The 20118-nt window shown below is 49.4% G+C and overlaps 1 protein-coding gene across 1 annotated transcript in view; it reads right to left on the reverse strand.

Moving 5' to 3' along the window:
- LOC146822204 (uncharacterized) overlaps window positions 1-20118 on the reverse strand; it is a 229168-nt gene that overhangs the window by 39360 nt on the left and 169690 nt on the right. Inside the window, exon 4 of the mRNA XM_085613334.1 lies at window positions 12907-13053. Within this exon, the coding sequence (XP_085469460.1) occupies window positions 12907-13053 (147 nt within the window). The remainder of the gene's footprint in view (window positions 1-12906; window positions 13054-20118) is intronic.

Here is a 20118-nt window from a genome sequence, read left to right on the forward strand (position 1 = left end):
GAAAAATCAGACTCAAGACATTCTTCCATGACAAAGAAGATGTTGTCAAAGATGGTGAATACACTGATTTACGACTAAAATCAACATTCTATCCACCCTCAAGCATGATGCCCCCAGAGGTACTCGCCTTTGAGGAAGCAGTGGCTAAAGAAGTAGAAGAACTCCAACCCAGAATGAACACTTTTAACAATTTGAGCAACAAAGAACGTACAGCCCTGACCAAATTGAAAAACAGAACAGAATTGATAATCAAACCCGCTGACAAAGGGGGTGCAACAGTAATTCAAAGTATGACTGCCTACAAGACAGCATGCCTCACTCTTCTGGCTCACAGTAAATTTTACAAAAAAATAAATCGAGACCCTACACAAAGACTCAAAACAACTATATTCACACTGACATCAGATGCCCTTGGAAGGGAATGGATTACCAAGAAAGAACACGGATTTCTGAAACAAGATGAACCAAGAATCCAATTTTCTACACCATTCCTAAGATCCATAAAGGGAAATTGCCCCCTCCAGGTAGACCGATTGTCTCCGGGATCGGGTCAATCCTGGAACCTCTATCCCAATATACTGACTGGTTCCTGTGTCCTCTGGTTAGACGTATAACGTCGTATGTACAGGATACTAAACATCTCCTCAATCTCTTGACCAACATTGAGTACGACCCGAATGAATATTTACTGGTATGCCTAGATGTAGAGGCATTATATACCAGTATACCCAAGACGGAAAGCATCGAAGTCATTAAAGAACTCCTTAAAAATGAAGATTGGCAATGGACTGCCCCCAGCAACTGGATCATCACTCTGATGCGACTGGCTGAGAATTTTTTTAAATTCGTGAACCAACTGTATTGGCAAGTACACGGTACATCTATGGGCAGCACTTTTGCTCCTAGTATAGCGTGTCTATACATGAGCCATTTTGAGAACCTATTCATATGGAATACAAACCCATACACCAACAACATCTGTAAATGGTACCTGTTGGACCTGTCAGCCCTAGGGTGGTCTCCCCCTCTATTTTTGATTGTGCCTCATTTTTTCCACCCTTATTTTTATGTTGGACTTAGGTCTCCGGGCGCCTTTTCATTGCCAATCAGTGTTAAGGTGCAGGTGCTCCCTTCTCCCAAGATGACTGCCACAGGCCCCTGCTACTGCAGAGTGGTCTTTCTAGTAGCACCCTAGCTGCCAGGAGCTGGCTGGAACCCCACAACAATGTTGCGACACCAGCCCGCCATTTTTGGTCCCATAGGTAGAACGGGGAAGCTCCTAGAATGTGCTGAAACCTTCTAGAAGGGAGGTGGGGTTTTTACTTTTGCCGCCTTGGATAGAGGTCACCTGACCTAGGGCTACTTAACAGAGGGAGGGAACATTTTCTAGTCAGTTGGCCAGGTGGGGTAAAGCAGACCTGGAGAATCCACGCAGGAGTTTTAGGCGGTAGGGCCTAGCCAGGGACTTATGCCTCTGAAAGTGACAGGACTTAGGTACTGCCTTTTAAGTGAGTGAGGGGTCCTGTACAGCCCACTGATCTAGCGCGGCGGTAGGAGATCCCAGGGGCCATCTGCCAACCCTGACTAGGAGGGAACTAGTCACCAACTCAATCCCTACCCCCAAGAAACAGAACCCCTAAGGGCACCAGAGACATCTGCGCCAGTAAGATTGCTAGAACTTCATGTTGAAACTGAATGCTGAAACTAAACGCTACAACTTCATGCTGAAACTGAATGCTGAAACTAAACGCTGGAACTTCATGCTGAAACTGAATGCTGAAACCTAATGCTGAAGCTCCCTATTGAAACCTAAGCTGAAAGTGACTGCTGGACTGCTGGGGGATCAACCAGGTACTAGCGCTGTGACCCCTGCGCTGCCCGACCTTGCCTGGGATCCCCCCGAGTCCGTCCCACATCGGGCACTGAGCACTGAGCCCGCCGTCACCCCTGCTTAATTTGTCACCCTCCCCTGGCGCGGGGACCAGAGGCGCACTCACCGCCGCGGCCCAGGGCCCAGAAGTCTGCCCCTCATCGAATCTGGGCCCGCGGAGAAGCCCGGGGCCCTGCCGCTGCCGTCGCAGCTGCGGCCTGAGTCGTGGAAGGCCGTGAGGCTGGCTCCTGCACCCACGTGACGAGGGTGGACTGCGTGTCGCCGCCCCAGCCGCTGAGCGCTCCGACTGCGGGGCCGGAACCGTGAAGATCCCCAGAGTGCCTGCCTGTGGAGGACGCCGAGATCAAGGTAACCCCCGGAGGCTGGGAGGTAGCGTGGCCGTGCTGAGGCCTGGGACTCACCCCCCTGCTCCCCCCCTGGTCTGAGGAGGACTCGGTGCGCCCCCTAACGATCAGGAGCGGCACTGCACTACTTGCGACCGCTTCCCGGTGCCCAACCAAGACTCTGGTTCCCCTCCGTGGGATTGCCCCCTTGCTTCTGGACTGCCGCGTACAAGGGGACCATTTGCTTAAGGCCTGATTATTACGAGTAGCGCTGTGTTCTCAAGTTCTGCTCTGAAGTGCTTACGGCCTGATTATTACGAGTAGCGCTGTGTTCTCAAGTTCTGCTCTGATGTGCTTAAGGCCTGATTATTACGAGTAGCGCTGTGTTCTCAAGTTCTGCTCTGAAGTGCTTAATGATGATTAGTACGAGTAGCGCTGTGTTCTCAAGTTCTGCTCTGAAGTGCTTAATGCCTGTTTATTACAAGTAGCGCTGTGTTCTCAAGTTCTGCTCTGAAGTGCTTAATGCCTGTTTATTACGAGTAGCGCTGTGTTCTCCAGTCCTGCTCTGAAGTACTTAATGCCTGGTTATTACGAGTAGCGCTGGGTCCTCAAGTTCTGCACTGAAGCGCTAGTCATGTCCTGAGTAGCGATATGTAGTCTTCCAGGTGTGGCGCTACGTTTTCCAGTTCTATGTCAAAGCGCTGATAATTGCTAGATACCGCGCGAGGTGCCCACGGCAGATTGAAATGCTAGTGGTGGGAGGGGCGCAGCGCGCTGGTTAACCGATGAGTTTACCACTCCGCCAGGTTCGGCAGGTATTGCCAATGGAACTATGATGAATTGCTGGTGACTCTGACACTAATGTATTCAGGTACTGCCTATTGCAACATAATGAATTGCTGGTGAATCTGACGCTAATGTATTCAGGTATTGCCTATGGCAGCATAATGAAATGCTGGTGAATCTAACGCTAATGTACTCAAGTAATGCCCATTGCCATCTAATGAACTGCATTTGCATCTAACTGCTTAGATAAACTTGATTGATTTTCATTGAACCTACTGTGTGGCGTCCATTATTGTGTGCGTTTCCTGCTTCAGGGGATGTGTGTGTTGTATGGTCGCTTTACACTTAAGCCTTCGAGTGCCCACCCGCTCGAGTCACGTTACCCCCTTAGGGCCCGGTGACCCCAGGTCTTACATTGTTGGCGAGCGGTGGGATTAGGACCTGTGACCATACAGCACCCTTCCGTGAAGCGGAGGGCGCCACAATCAAACGCCTATTGTATTTAAGCTCTGCAACTGTTTATTACTGCACTGATTGCATTCCACTGTCCAGACTGAGGGTGTAAAAATCCTGGTTAGCTTGAAACTGTCACCCATATCCTAGAATTTTTCTTCCTTGATATCTAGGTCCCCACCTGTCGCGATGGAGTTCTGGTTAGCTGACCTCGAGGGGTACACTGTAAGGCAGCTGAGAGAATTCGGGCAGGGGATGGGGGTGCCTGGGGTGCGGAGGGCCAAAGGACCGGAACTCCGTACCGCCTTAAGGGCATGGGTAGAGGCCCACCCAGAGGGGAGAGAGGATGAGGGACAGGAGGCGCCAGATGCACCTCAGGAGGAGAGCGCCCAGGAAGTACTAGACATACTAAATGGAGATGTGTCTGAAAATGTGCCCCCAGGGAGACGTTCTGGGGCCAGCAGTAGGACAGGGTCTAGGAGGAGCGCGTCTTCAGAGGAGTATGAGGACAGGAGGGACGAGAGGCAGTTAAAGTGGGAGCTGGCCAAGTTGGAACAGGAGAGAGAAAGGGAATTGGCCAAACTGGAACAAGAGAGAGAAAACAAGAGATGGGCAATGGAGGAAAAGAAGCTGGCGCACAAGCTTCAGCTGAAGGAGTTGGAGCTGTGCGCCCTCCAGTTAAATGCGTCCAATAAGGACAATGGTGGCAGCGTACCAAGAGATCCCCAAGAGTCAAAATGTTATTTGCCCAAAGAAGTCATTGCCAATTACACAGTGGGGGATGATATTGCCAAGTAGTTGGAGGCATACGATGTGGCCTTGACAGCCCATGGGGTACCCGAGAGCAATTGGGGAGGTGGCCTATATCGCTATATACCTCCCAATGTCAGGGACACCCTGTTATACTTAGCCAAGGCGGATCAGGTCAGGTATGCCCCCATGAAAGAGGCCTTGCTAAAGAAATTTGGTCTCAACCCCGAGAGGTATAGGCAGAAGTTTCGTGGCAGCCATAAGCTGTCCACACAGAATTGGGTGGATTTTTTTGACTATGCCCGTAAGGCACTAGATAGTTGGGTGCGTGGCAGCGAGGTTCAGGACTACCAAGGGGTGTACAATCTTTGTTTAAGGGAGCACCTCTTGGATAAGTGCTTTCCGGAGCTGCGCCAACATCTGGTGGACCGCAAGTTAACGGATCCCCATGAGCTTGCGGAGGAGGCGGATATTTGGGTGAGCACCCGGGTGTTTCACAAGGGTCGCTGGGGAGATGGCTCGAAAGGTGGACAGGGTTTCCCCCAGAAGAAAGAGGGGGGAGATAAAAAGGTGGAGTTCTCAAAAGGCCCCCAAAATAAGTTTGGGAAAGGAGTAGGAACCACACCCCGTCCAATTCCACAAAACCCACTTACCCTGACAGGAGTCAGCAGCCAAGGATTGTGAGGTGCTATGAATGTGGGGAAATTGGACACTACAAAGGAGATCCCAAGTGTTGCAAGAGACCCCCAGCCCCAACGGGCGGGAAGAGTCCCGGGGTAAGTAGTGTAGCGCTTGGGGTGGAGCTGCCCTTAGATAGGGAAGGGGAGTGGACAGGCCTGACCCTGGTTTCACTCGGGGATAGAGAGATGGTCCCCGTAGTGTCCCTGCCTCCGAACACTGCTAAATATCAGCAGAGGGTGAGATTTAACGGGGAGGATGTGGAGGCTCTGAGGGACACAGGTGCCAGCATGACCACCGTAGTGAGGCGGCTGGTGTCCCCAGACCAAGTAGTCCCCAAGGAGTTCCATCCGGCCGTATTGGCTGACGGCAGTGTGAGTCACTATCCAGTGGCTCGTGTTCCATTTGAGTGGGGAGGAGTCAAAGGCCTACTGAGAGTTGCGGTGAGCCCTGCCTTGCCTGTGGGGTGCTTGCTAGGGAACGACCTGGAGCACACCAAATGGAGAGATGTAGAGTTTCGAGCTCATACCGAGATGCTGGGATTACCAGGGTGGACTTGCGTAGTCACGCGGTCCATGGCTGCCCGGCATGGAACTCAACCCGGGTTGGAGCCTGGAATCATGGCCCAACCCAACGCCAAGTGTGGAAAGAAGAAGGTGGTAGAGGACACGCCCCGTGAGATGGATGGGGAGGCCGCAGAGGTGCGCCCGGAGTCCGCGGAGGTTATGTCGTTCCCGTGGGGGACTTGCCGACCCTTGCCGACTGGCATGTGGAAGGAGGGCCTACCCGGGAGGAATTTTGTCAGGCACAAAGGGCGTGCCCCATGCTTGAAGGCATGCGGCGACAGGCCGAAGCCCAAGTGGCCAGTCAGGAGGCGGGCAGATATCATGTGTATTGGGAGGATGGTCTCCTGTACAGTGAGCCTAAGGTGCCGGTACATGGATCTTCGAGGGCCATAGTGGTCCCCCAATGTTACCGGGCCTTCCTGCTGGAGTTAGCGCACGAGATACCCTTAGCCGGACATCTGGGTCAGGACAAAACCTTTGCACGGTTGGTCCCACATTTTTATTGGCCCAGGATGAGGATCGCCTCAGACACCTTTTGTAAGACCTGTAACTCTTGTCAGGCAAGTGGCAAGACTGGGACTAAATTGAAGGTCCCGTTGGAACTGCTCCCGGTGGTCGGGACCCCTTTTGAGAGGGTCGGCATAGACATTGTTGGGCCGTTGGACCCTCCGACCGCAGCGGGACACCGGTTCATTCTGTTCTTGGTGGACCATGCCACTAGGTACCCAGAGGCTATTCCTATGAGGACCATCACTGCACCGGTGGTGGCTCTGGCACTGTTGGGGATTTTTACCCGAGTGGGATTCCCCAAGGTTGTGGTGTCGGACAGAGGCACGAATTTCATGTCGGCCTATATGCAGGCCATGTGGAAGGAGTGTGGAGTGACCTACCGGTTCTCCACTCCTTACCATCCCCAGACTAACGGGCTCGTAGAGCGCTTTAACAAAACCTTGAAGGGAATGATCCGAAGCCTGCCAGAGGGCTTGAGGCGTAAATGGGACGTCCTCCTCCCCTGCTTGTTGTTCTCCTACTGGGAGGTACCGCAGAAGGGAGTCGGGTTCAGCCCGTTTGAGTTGCTCTATGGCCATACCATTAGGGGTCCCCTCAGCTTAGTGAAGGAGGGGTGGGAGAAGACTTCACAGAAGCTTCCCCGTGACATTGTCAGCTACATGCTGGCATTCCGCAGCCAGATGGCCAAGCTGTGGAAGGCGGCCTCAGAGAACCTAGAGGCTAGCCAGACCGTTATGAAGGAGTGGTACGACCGCAACGCTCGGACGGTCGAGTTGGACGTTGGACAGAAGGTGTGGGTCATGGAACCTGGGGAGCTTTGTGCCCTCCAGGACCGGTGGACTGGTCCGTATGACATTGTGGAGCGACGAGGCCAGACCACATACGTAGTTGATCTAAAGACCCCCCGACAGCCCCTGAGGGTATTCCACGTCAACCGCCTGAAGCCGCACCATGAGCGATCAGAGCTTGCTCTCCTTATGGTGACGGATGGGAGCGAAGAGGAAGAGAGTGAAGCTCTTCCTGACCTTCTAGCGGTACAGGAGAAGGATGGCTCGGTAGAAGGTGTAGTCCTTTCCCCATCGTTGACCCCAGAGCAACAGAGGGACTGCCGCCATGTCCTGGGACAGTTCGCCTCGTTGTTCTCCCTCACGCCTGGAATCACTCATCTGTGTACCTATGATGTGGACACAGGGGACAGCCCCACGGTGAAGAACAAGTCTTACCGGCTCTCTGACCGAGTGAAGGATAGCATCCAGCGTGAGGTAGCCAAGATGCTGGAGCTGGGGGTGATAGAACCTTCCAGCAGCCCGTGGGCTAGTCCGGTGGTGTTGATGCCGAAAGCGGCCCCACCGGGTACCACACCGGAACTTCGGTTTTGTGTGGACTACAGGGGGTTGAACTCTGTCACGAAGACAGATGCTCACCCCATCCCACGAGCGGACGAGCTGGTGGACCGGCTGGGAGCAGCCCGGTACCTCAGCATCATTGACCTGACATCCGGATATTGGCAGATTGCCATGGCCGATGGAGCAAGGGAGAAGACAGCATTCTCCACCCCCGAGGGCCACTTTCAGTTTCGAGTAATGCCCTTTGGGCTCAAAAATGCTCCAGCCACATTCCAGCGGTTAGTGAATCAGGTACTATCTGGTCTGGAGTCCTTCTCAGTGGCATACCTGGATGACATAGCTGTCTTCAGCAGCACCTGGGAGGACCATCTGCAGCACCTCCAGGAGGAATTGCAGGCCATGCAACGCGCTGGCCTAACCATTAAAGCCAGCAAGTGCCAGGTTGGACAGTGATCTGTCGTGTACCTGGGACACCTGGTGGGCGGAGGTAAGGTGCAATCCCTCCAGGCCAAAATAGAGACCATCTTGGCTTGGGAGCCCCCCAAGACCCAAACAGAGGTCCGAGCTTTCCTCAGCCTCACTGGGTATTACCGTCGGTTCGTCAAGGGATATGGTACCATCGTAACCCCCTTGACGGAATTGACCTCAAAGAAACAACCTTGCAAGGTTATATGGACAGCTGCTTGCCAGGAGGCATTTGACACGCTGAAACATGCGATGTGTACCGCTCCAGTACTCGCAACTCCAGATTTTGGTAAGGAGTTCATTGTACAGACAGACGCCTCAGAGCACGGCATAGGTGCGGTGCTCTCGCAACTCAACACCGAGGGCCAAGATCAACCAGTGGCCTTCATATCCAGAAGACTCCTCCCTCGGGAACGGCGATGGAGCACCATTGAGAGAGAAGCCTTTGGGGTGGTCTGGGCTCTGAAGAAGTTGAGGCCATATCTCCTTGGAACTCACTTCCTCATTCAGACCGACCACCGGCCCCTTCGCTGGCTCATGCAGATGAGAGGCGAAAACTCCAAGTTGTTGAGGTGGTCCATTTCCCTACAGGGGATGGACTTTCGGGTGGAACATCGACCCGGAGTTGACCACGCCAATGCTGACGGTCTCTCCAGGTTTTTCAGCCTTAGCGATGAGAACTCCCGAGAGGTTGGGTAGCTCTCCCCTCTTTCGGCTGGGGGAGATGCGTGTTAGACCTGTCAGCCCTAGGGTGGTCTCCCCCTCCATTTTTGATCGTGCCTCACTTTTTCCACCCTCATTTTGATGTTGGACTTAGGTCTCCGGGCGCCTTTTCACTGCCAATCAGTGTTAAGGTGCAGGTGCTCCCTTCTCCCAAGATGGCTGCCACAGGCACCTGCTACTGCAGAGTGGTCTTCATTAGTAGCACCCTAGCTGCCAGGAGCTGGCTGGGACCCCACATTAATGTTGCGACACCAGCCCGCCTTTTTTGTCCCATAGGTAGAATGGGGAAGCTCCTGGAATATGCTGGAACCTTCTAGAAGGGAGGTGTGGTTTTTACTTTTGCTGCCTTGGATAGAGGTCACCTGACCTAGGGATACTTAACAGAGGGAGGGAACTTTTTCTAGTCAGTTGGCCAGTGGGGTAAAGCAGAGCTGGAGAATCCACGCAGGAGTGTTAGGCGGTAGGGCCTAGCCAGGGACTTATGCCTCTGAGAGTGACAGGATTTAGGTGCTGCCTCTTAAGTGAGTGAGGGATCCTGTAAAGCCCACTGATCTTGCCCAGCAGTAGGAGGACTCAGGGAACCTCTGCCCAGCCTTACTAGGAAGGACCTAGTCGCCAACTCAATCCCTACCCCCCAGGAACAGAATCCCCCAAGGGCGCCAGAGACATCTGCGCCATCAAGACTTCATATGGCAACTGATTGCAGAAACTGAATGCTGAACCCTCATGACACGACCGCATGCTGAAACTGAATGCTGCGACTTCCTGTCACAACCTGAACACGAAAACCATATGCCAAGCTGATTGTGGAATTGCTGGGGATTGACCAGGTATTAGCGCTGTGACCCCTGCGCTCCCTGACCTGGCCGGGGATCCCCTGCAGCAAGCCCCGTCGAGCGTGGAACTCTCCGCTTAATTTGACCCCCCCTGGCGCAGGGGCTAGAGCGCGCTCACCGTCGCGGCCCGGAAGCCTGAAGGGTGCCCCCTCATCGTGTAGAGGCCCACGGAGAAGCCCGGGGTCCCGTCGCTGCCGTCGCAGCTGCTGGAGGAGGTGCGTGAGGCCGTGGCCTGCCCCCGTCGCGGAAGAATCGACTGCGGAGTCCGGAGCATGGTTGAACGCCTCGAGACGTCGAGATCAAGGTAAGCCGGGAGGCTTGGGACGGACCCAGGTGCGCCCCCTACAGACCGGGAGCGGCACCGCACCCTGAGACCCTGGTTCCCCTCCGTGGGAGTTCCCCCGTTCACCCCAGACTGTGACACCCCTCCGAGGGATTGCCCCTTCCTACAAGACTGTCGAGTAGCGTTGTGCCCCACGAACTGCACTGGAGTACGGGAGGCTTGCTCATTATGAGTATCGTTGTGCTCCGTGAACTGCCCAGAAGGGCCGGATGCTGGTATATTACGAGTGGCGCTGTGGTTGTAGGCTCTGCTCATAAGTGCTTCAGTCTGATAAATTACGAGTCGCGCTATGTTCGCAGGCTCAGCTCTGAAGTGTTCAATACTTAGATGTTACGAGTAGCGCTATGTTCGCAGGCTCTGCTCCGAAGTGTTCAATGCTTAGATGTTACAAGTAGCGCTATGTTCGCAGGCTCTGCTCCGAAATGTTCAATGCTTAGATATTACGAGTAGCGTTATGATCGTAGGCTCTACTCAGAAGTGTCCAATGCTTAATTATTACGAGTAGCGTTATGATCGTAGGCTCTACTCAGAAGTGTCCAATGCTTAATTATTACGAGTAGCGTTATGATCGTAGGCTCTACTCAGAAGTGTCCACTGCTTAGTTATTACGAGTAGTGCTGTGTTCGTAGGCTTTGTCCAAAGGTGTACCAGGCCAGATTGACGCGTATAGCGCGGAAATCGCCCACTGAGGCGCGAAGGGTACCAGGGGTAGCGGGAAGCCCGCAAAGTCTGACCTGAGTCTGACCTGAGTCTGACCTGAGTCCCTGCGTGTCCCCAGGTGTGGCGCTACAATCCCCAGCCCTTACAACCAAGGTTAGGATATACAAAGGTGGCCTAGGGCCTCTGGGGAAAGTGCTGGTGAATAGGATGCCGGTGAATCAAATGCTAATCTATGTGAGCCATGCCATTATATCTCATGAACTGCATTTATATCTCATGAACTGCTTTTATATTGCATGAACTGCATTTATATCTCATGAACTGCATTTATATCGCATGAACTGCATTTATATCTCATGAACCGCATTTATATATGAGGAACTGCATTTACATCTAACTGCTTGGATAAACTTGAGTTATTTGCAAACCCTACAGTGTGGCGTCCCTTATTGTGTGCGTTTCCTGGGTGTGTGTTGTATGGTCGCTTTACACAAAAGCCTTTGGGTGCCCAGCCGCTCGAGTCACGTTACCCCCTTAGGGCTTGGTGACCCCAGGTCTTATACCAGCGCATCCAAACTCAGTATCCACAAATTACAGACTGTTCAAAATGCTGCAGCAAGAGTACTTTTGATCATCTCTAAGTTTACCTCTGTGACCAATGCCCTGGTGAGTCCCTACTGGCGGCCTGTGGCAAAACGGATCCAGTGTAAAACAACTTAGGGGCAATGCAACTGACTAACCGTTTTAAACCCTACATCCCAGCAAGATCTCTCAGATCAGCTGAGCTTGGGAATCTTGTCATCACAAGAATAAAAAGGGCCAGATGGGGTAGTAAGAGCTTTACCAACACAACAACCAAACTTTGGAACTCGCTACCAACTTCACTCAAAAAAAGAAACAGTTGCTAAAATTCAGAGAGGGTCTAAAACTTGGATGTTTGGGCACAATGCCTAATCCATCTAGCTGCATCCGCCTGCCTTCACGGTTTAGCACCTAGACACCCTTGGGTATTGTGCGCTTAATAAATACTTCATCATCATCATCAGGATTTCATTCAAGACCTTCATACACATATTCGACCTCAAAGCAGTATGTTTGCCCCAATTGGGTTGATTTTGTGGGTCGCATCATCATCGCATCATCTTTATTTGAGTGTCCCGTTCTCCAAGTGAAAGAGCGTCCATCTTCATGGAGGTCACCTGTCTGCCTAAAGGCAGTAGTGAAGTGTGAGGTGAGTTTAAAATTATTTCTAATCCCAGAAGAAAATTGGATGTGATTTTTAATGACAGATAAAATGGGATAGGGATACAATTAAAAAGAAAGCGATGCTATTAGGGAGAAATGCTCATCCCATACATCTGGTGTGTGAGGTCTGGGCGAGTGCCACATTTGACTCCTACTCACTTAGGAGTGCCAAAGTTATGGGCAAAAACAAAGGCCTTTTCAGTGGAAAGTGTGGCTGAACCATGATTACTTAGGGGCGACAGGAAGACACTATGGAATAGAATGCTTTTGTTCTTAAACTCAGTGAAAATGTTGTGGTGAATAAGTAGAAAAATGCTTAAGTATTCAGAAGTTTTTTTTTAAATTTACATTCAAGTTCATTTTTTAAGTGGTGCAAAGCAAGACAAAGATGCTATTATATGTAGTATTATATTATGCGGCTCTTCAATATCGCAACAACTCATTCAAAAGTTTTTTGGGTGTGTTATGTGGAAAAGAAGCAATAGAGCTTCGTAGTTGACTCCTGAAATCCTAGAAGGTAGGATTCTGAGCATATTTTACCTCTCACACCATCTAAACATTTCTTTCCACAGAAGTCGCAGCACTTCTGAGACTTTGGGCACTTGCTGTCGGTCTGGCACTATGGGGGAGGGAGTGGCAGCTTGCACTTGGCTTTTCTGTGGGGGCATGTGCCAGAATGCGGTGCATCTGCAACACACAATCAGGATTGTTAACCTTCTGAATTAGAAACACAGCCCTCCTGGACTACCAGCACAACTGTCACAGGCTGCTCACAGATCTTCACACTGAATTATCCTTATAGATGGTTTGACTCCTTTGAAATAAAGGGGAATACAAGGTGCCCAACATCCTACAAAGAACTACATATGACTGTAGCTCTTGCATGGCACCTTTTAATGAGTTGCACATGATGCCCCTCCCCCTGACATCCTCTCCTCTCCTTCTACTATTCTTACATTGTCTCTCCCACACTATTCTCTCTGTGACACTTCACTCTACCTCTCTTCTGTCTACCGCTCTTCTCTGCCACTCCTCATTTTACTGTGTTTGACTCTAGTGCTCTTCACCCTGAACATTTCACAAAACCCCTCCCCTTTCACACCACTCTTCACTCACCTGTCTACGCTCCACCACTCTTCATTCTACCGCTCTATCAAATTATCACTCTTCTTTCCACTGCTCTTCCCTCTGCCATTCTGCACTCTGTCACTCTTCATTGAACCACTCTTCTTTCTACTATCTTCCACCTCACTGCTCTGTACGCCTTCTCCCTAACTATCTTAACTCTATTTTTGGAAAAGTAGGAAGGTAGGATTCTGAGGATACTTTACCGAACTCAGCATCTAGACATTTCTTCCCGCAGAAGTCGCAGCACTTCTGAGTCTGAGGGCACTCGCTGTCGCTCTGGCACTCTGGGGGAGGCAGCGGCTGCTTGCACATGATATTTATGCGGGGGCATCTGCCCAGATGCGGTACATCTGTAACACACAATCAGGATTATTAGCATTCTGAATTAGAAACACAGCCCTTCTGGGCTATCAGCATAACTGCCATAGGCTGATCACATATATTCACACTGAGCTATCCTTATAGATGGTTTGACTCCTTTGGAATTAAGGGGATTGAAAAAGCATCAAACATCTTCAGAGGAACTGCACATAGCTGCAGCTTTACCAAACAACTGGCTCTTGTAAATCAGGTGTATCACATAGTATCCCCTCCCCCTCTTCTCCTGTCTCTTCAACTATTCTTATGTTTTCTTCTCCCACAGTACTCTCTCTACTGCTCCTTACTGTACCTCTCATCAGTCTTCTCTGCACTTTTGTTTTGCAGTTTTTCACTCTAGCACACTTCCCTCTTTACTCTTCCCTGCCTAACTCTGTCACTGTTCCTTCCACTGCTTTTCTGTCTAGCATTCTTTACTCTATCACCACTCTTTCTGACACTTACCACCCCACTGTTCTATACACTTTCTCTCAAACTCTCCTAACTCAACCATTCTTTTGAATTAGAAAAATCAGTAAATGCCCTACTGCCTGCCTACACTTGCAGTGTGTTGACTCCCTATGCTGGTATTATAAAAATCTTACAGAGAAGTACAACTATGTTGTTCAGTGTTTGCACCCATAGGGTTATAACAAGCTTCACCAGTTAAAACCATAATCCTGAAAGCCTACTTGTAATGAAGAATTCAGATTATCCATGACAAGTGGGAAAATAACTATAATGAGTTTCACTATATCTAGCAGTCTGTGCTTAATTTGTGAAAGAATGCCTGCCGGTGCTAAGACTGTGCTCAGAAGCCCACCAGTCCCAAGGATGGGTGGTCCTGATGCCACCTAATGCCTCTTTAATCCACTATTGCACACTCCCTGTCACTGTACCCCTTTAGCTCCCTCGTGCATGTTCCTGCTTTGTTCCTTTGTGATGGGTTTTACATCTTTCTCTTATTCCTCCTTCACCCTGATTTTGTTTTTCCCGCTCTTGCCCATTGCCTGATGAGGAGAAATAAGGGCTGGTCCCCAAACATGAGTGCTGGTGGGCCCCACCTGCAACCACCGGCTCAAATGAAGCACTCGTACCAGTAGACATAACTACAATTCTCAACCACATAACAACCCAGGTAACCACCTTATATGAAGAAACAGATTATCCAAAACTACTGCTAAAAAAATTATTAAAATGAGTACCAGGAGATGCAACTAGGAAGCTCCCCATAGTTCTCCTGCACCAGGGGTCATGCTTCCAATAAATATCCCTACTCAGCAACATTCGACCACTAAATAACCCAGGTAACCACCTTATATACCATAGAATCAGATTATCCAAAACTACTGGTAAAATTAACTATAATGGGTACCAGTAGATATAACTAGGAAGTTCCCCACACTTATCCTAAACCAAGGGGCACGATTCCAATACATGCCCCAACAGAGTAACATTCAATCACTAAATTATCCAGGAAACCACCTTATAATGAAGTACCAGAATTTGTAAAGATCACAGGTAGAAATGAACGATTTCAGGGTAATACCCACTGATAAGACTTCATCCTTAGGGAGATCAGCACATATCTCCCTTACTAGAGGCCACGATTTCAATGTCTGCCTATACAGACCACTAACAGCCATAACTATGGCCAAGTCACGCAGGGCAGCAAAGCAAGGCACCTTCCTGCACTGCACTGTGTGACAGGGAAAGGGCAGGAATACACTGCATTTAAGTCAATATGGGGCATTCCTTCATTTTCCCTGCACTGGAGTACCTAGGACCTTCCTGTGCTGCACTGTGTGACAGGGAAAGGGCAGGAATACACTGCATTTAAGTCAATTTGGGGCATTCCTGCATTTCCCTGCACTGGAGTACCTAGGACCTTCCTGTGCTGCACTGTGTGACAGGGAAAGGGCAGGAATACACTGCATTTAAGTCAATACGGGGCATTCCTGCATTTTCCCTGCACTGGAGTACCTAGGACCTTCCTGCGCTGCACTGCTTGACAGAGAAAGGCTAGGAATACACTGCATTTAAGTCAATACGGGGCATTCCTGCATTTTCCCTGCACTGGAGTACCTAGTTCCTTCCTGCGCTGCACTGCGTGACAGGGAAAGGGCAGGAATACACTGCATTTAAGTCAATACGGGGCATTCCTGCATTTTCCCTGCACTGGAGTACCTAGTACCTTCCTGCGCTGCACTGCGTGACAGGGAAAGGGCAGGAATACACTGCATTTAAGTCAATACGGGACATTCCTGAATTTTCCCTGCACTGGAGTACGTAGGACCTTCCTGCGCTGCACTGCGTGACAGGGAAAGGGCAGGAATACACTGCATTTAAGTCAATATGGGGCATTCCTGCATTTTCCCTGCACTGGAGTACCTAGTACCTTCCTGCGCTGCACTGCGTGACAGGGAAAGGGCAGGAATACACTGCATTTAAGTCAATACGGTGCATTCTGGCCTTTTCCTCTGCACTGGAGTACCTAGTACCTTCCTGCGCTGCACTGCGTGACAGGGAAAGGGCAGGAATACACCGCATTTAAGTCAATACGGTGCATTCCGGCCTTTTCCCCTGCACTTGAGTACCTAGCACTGACTAGGACCAAGGCAGGCACTCTAGCACCATGGAATGCAGCACACATAGAAAGAGGAAAAAACAAGGAGAATTAAAGATATTTCTCCTTGTTACGCCTCACCTGGGAAAGAATAGGCAATTAATGCATTCCCAGGTCTACCGCATCTGGTAAATCTGGGAATGCGTCAAAATCCATGGATGTAGCATTTGAACAACCATGTAATGCCCATGGAAACAACTCCATGGTGCAGTGTAATGAATACAGTCAATGGCTCTTCCTTGCCTTTCTCTAGATTCATGAAGCAACTCAGGGCCATGTAATGTGGCTTCATAAATCTAATTTTTAAGTTGCATCGCTCTTGCATCACGCTGAGTGGTGCAAGAGCCATGCAACAGACTCATAAATATACCCCCTACTACATTTAAAAAGTGTTACTAACCTTTGCACTTAAAATGCCCTATATTGAAACATTCTGTGGTAACTCATGTACATGACTAACAAATCCTCTTACGCAGCAGGATCAAGAAAGTTTGTCCCCAACTCTCTTGTGGAAGTATCCTGCAATGCTTCTTTACTGTCTACCATTCTGATCCTTAAGAAAAAAGAACAGATTGACAACATCCACAAAATGACAGAGCAACCCCACACACACTAATATGCGTCACCATTGGATATCCCACATTAGCATCATAAATGTCATTACCATCCACTCAGTATGCGGCATGGGCCCTTGAGGTAATAAAAGACCACCATCTCTCCTCACTGATCACCTCGCTGGACCGTGTGGCCCGGGATCTCTCTTAACTTGAGTGTAAATTATGCATGCAACACCTGCAGCCTGATTATACGTTTGGTTGTCCTCCCATCTGCCTGCCATCGGACGACCGAGGACGGAAGGACCGACAAGCCCATAGTGAGCCTCTCCCACCAAATTGCAACTGTAATCCATGACAGGGAGGCAGTGCATTGGTGGTGTCATGGCAGAGGCTGTCCAAGGCACCTAGTAGAGCCTTAAGACATACCGCTGCCATGAGACCGCCGCAGCATGTAATGCACCATGTTTTGCATTCCATACTGTGCCTGAACTGGGGTGCAAGTTGTACCCACCGACAGATGGCAGGGGGGCCTTTAAGACCCAGTTAGTTGCCTCACTGCCACCCTTTTCATGGCGGGCTTAGTGCCATAGTAAGGGAGGTGATTTGGCAAGCAGCACCACCAGTATATTACTGCCTTAGACTGCAACAGCACGAGATCCTGGATCCCAGCAGAGGCAGCAGTCCTGAGGTGGTCCGACCGCAAAACTCCTAATTCAGCACATGGTGCCACAGTGGTGGCAGTAGTTGGCCCGCCACCGCAAGGATGGAGGTCCTATGGACCGCTGTACTTGTAATCAGGCCCTTAGACATTATAATAGTAAAAGCCAATTTAGAAACATAGATCTTAATTTAATAAATAAAATAAAACCAAAACACCTAAAATGCACTTTAGATATGTATTATTAAATATAAAATGCAAATGCAAAAATAGCGGATAGAAGCAATAAGTGCCTAACAATTTAATTAGACACGCTGGACTGGGACAAAGTCAAAATTTCAAGCCGACCACAATTGAGTGTGGGCCAGATACATGGACCCACTTAGGCTCACACAACAAAAGTACCTTGATCCTGGGGTTTCGTCAATAAAGATACATGGTGCATCTGAGCGATGTGTTGATGATCCCCATGCAGTTTGGGTGATGCGCCGGATCTCTCCACACATCGATGGTGATGTGACGGTTCCCTGAGCAATGCGCCTTTTCCAATGTGTGGTGGTTCCAAAGGCAATGAGCTGGTTTTCTTGACAGCTGTAGAGGTGCTGCATTCATCTTCTCCACACAGTGGCAGATATGTAAAGGTTCCATGAGTGATATACTGGTTGCTTTGTGCGGTTGTTCCGAAAATGATGCACCGAGTTTCTCCATGCTGTAGAGTCAATGTGTTGATCTTCTCCATGCAGTGGTAGAGATGTGCTGGTTCCGAAGTGGCACTTCCGAGTGTGATGCACTGCTCCCGTTCCCGCAACAGCGGTGATACATTGATTCTGCTCTTGCAGCAGAGGGTGCACCAGTTCCACTGGAGCACACCCTTAGGTCCACATCCAAGTGTCCAAGGCTGGGGTGGCACCACTTGGCAGGACAGACTAACAAGCAGTTCAGTCTAAGGGTTGTAACAGGAGGGTGGTAAGTCTTTTGTATCCCTGAGACTTAGAAAACAGAGGGCAAGCCAGAAAGCCATTGGAGTCACTCTGGGTTCAAGTGCTGCAGGACCTGTCCTTCTCAACCAAGCAAGAGAGAAAGCAGGAGGCAGTAAGGCAAGACAGCAAGGCAGGAGGTCAGTAAACAGCAGTTCCTGCAGAGTGGAGGTCCTTAATCAGCACAGCAGTACTTCTTCTTCCTGGCAGAGTCGTCACAGTTCTGGAAACGTACTGATGTTATGGTGTTAGAGGTCCAGTATGTATACCCAGTTGTGCCTTTGAAGTGGAGGAGACTTCAAATAAAGCTTTGAAGTACACAGAGGTCCGCCCTTCCTGCTCTGGCTTCAGACTCACTACAGGAGTGTATGCAGCCCTTTGTGTGCGGACAGGGTCCAGCCTATTCATGTGTAAGTGTGATGCTGTGCCCAGTGCCTTCTTCCAAACCTCCAAGGAAGATGCAACATTCACACCTAAGAGCCCTTGGTTTGTGGCTGCCTAGAGGAAATATACAAAGCCTAGTTGTTACCCAACCCAGACTGAACAAAGACAGGCAGCAGGCACCAAATGGATAAAGTGGGTACATGCCAACTTTCTAATAGTGGCATTTGCTAAACTGTGATCTAAAACCCAACTTCACCATACGTTTTGATTTTAAATTATGAGTCAAGTGACAACAAACTCAAAAAGTCTATCACTTCACAATTGGGAATTACACTTAAGAAATGTATTAAGGTATTCCCAATGTTTTCTATGGGAGATATAGGCCTTGCAGTAGTAATAAAGAAATTGAGAGTTTCGCACCACCAAAATATATAAAACTTAAAAGTACATGTCCTCCTTTTTAAATACATTGCACCCTGCCCTGTGGGTTATACGAGGCCTATCTTAGGGGTGCCTTATAGGTATAAACAGGGAAGGTTTGGGCCTGGTAAGAGGGTTTTCTTGCTAGGTTGATATGACAGTGTAAAAGTGCATACATAGGCTCTGCAGTGGCAGGCACGAGACATGGTTAAGAGGCTACGTATGTGGGTGACACAATCAGTGCTGCAGGCCCACTAGTCACATAATTGATGGACGAAATCCAGAACACATCAAAACATTCACCCCCAGTCAAGAGATCTGGGTTAAATCCATAATTCTTTTGCTCACCATGCCACCCCTGTTAAGACCTGGCCATATGCAAATCAGTCTTGACCCTTTGCCTCATGGGAACAGTCCAGCCTGAACTGTCAAGCCAGGTCCTCCCTTGACCGGAAACAAGCATCCTAGGACCGGTTTCAGGGGGTCTCACCCCTCTTCAGCCTTTAATTTACAGGTCCTTGGCACATGCAGTACACCTTACTAGGGACTTTAGGGAAATTAGATATGCCAAATGGGGGTGAACAAATATTACCATGTTTAGAAGAGACAGCACATACACTTTAGCATTGGTTAGCAGTGGTAAAGTGCTCTGAGTCTGAAAGCCAACAGAAATAGAGTAGCAGGATGGCAAAATGTTTGTGGTGACTCTTTAGAGAGGGCAATTTTCCAACACCGTCCTGCATAGGAAACAGCTGATTAAACAGAAGAAAATAAGGTTCTTGACCCCACAAGGTTTTGCATAAGTCATGAATTATCGTAGTGATTTGTGTTCCTAAATCCACTAAGAAATGCAACAACCTATCCCCAACGTTGATATTTACATAAGGATAAACAAAATCATTTGGATTGCCTGTTTTTTATGTCATCGCTTGTTACAACCATAACTATATCACACACGCCATCCACAATAGTCTCTTATACCAGGGAGGAACAATCTGTAACAAACATGATTTTTGATGTGATATTTGGTTTGGTACTCTAACAAACCTTCGCAAAGTGACCCCACCAATTATAGGGTCTATATACAGCATATTGGCTGGACACCGCCTTCCCCGTAAATTGTGTGCAGCATTTCTACACCTCAAACACACATCCTGCTGTGAATAACATGGTTTAGATTGAATAGATCTGCCTGCAGTGCTGGCTCTTTCGAGACCATTTCATTTTTGAGAATAAACCCATATCCATAAACAACAACTTTTGTCTGATAGACTTATCTAAACAATGACTAAAGAGCTGGTCTCTGACAAGTTTGTCACCAAAATGTTCAAATCAACAGCCAGCCACTAATTGTCTTAAGGATGTAATATACAAGTCAACATCTTCACCTGTTTGCTGTACTCTCTTGGAATTTTGAGTGAGAGCACAGCTAACCT

This window comes from Triturus cristatus, chromosome 6, assembly GCF_964204655.1.
Source record: "Triturus cristatus chromosome 6, aTriCri1.1, whole genome shotgun sequence".
In the NCBI taxonomy this organism is placed as follows: Eukaryota; Metazoa; Chordata; class Amphibia; order Caudata; family Salamandridae; genus Triturus; species Triturus cristatus.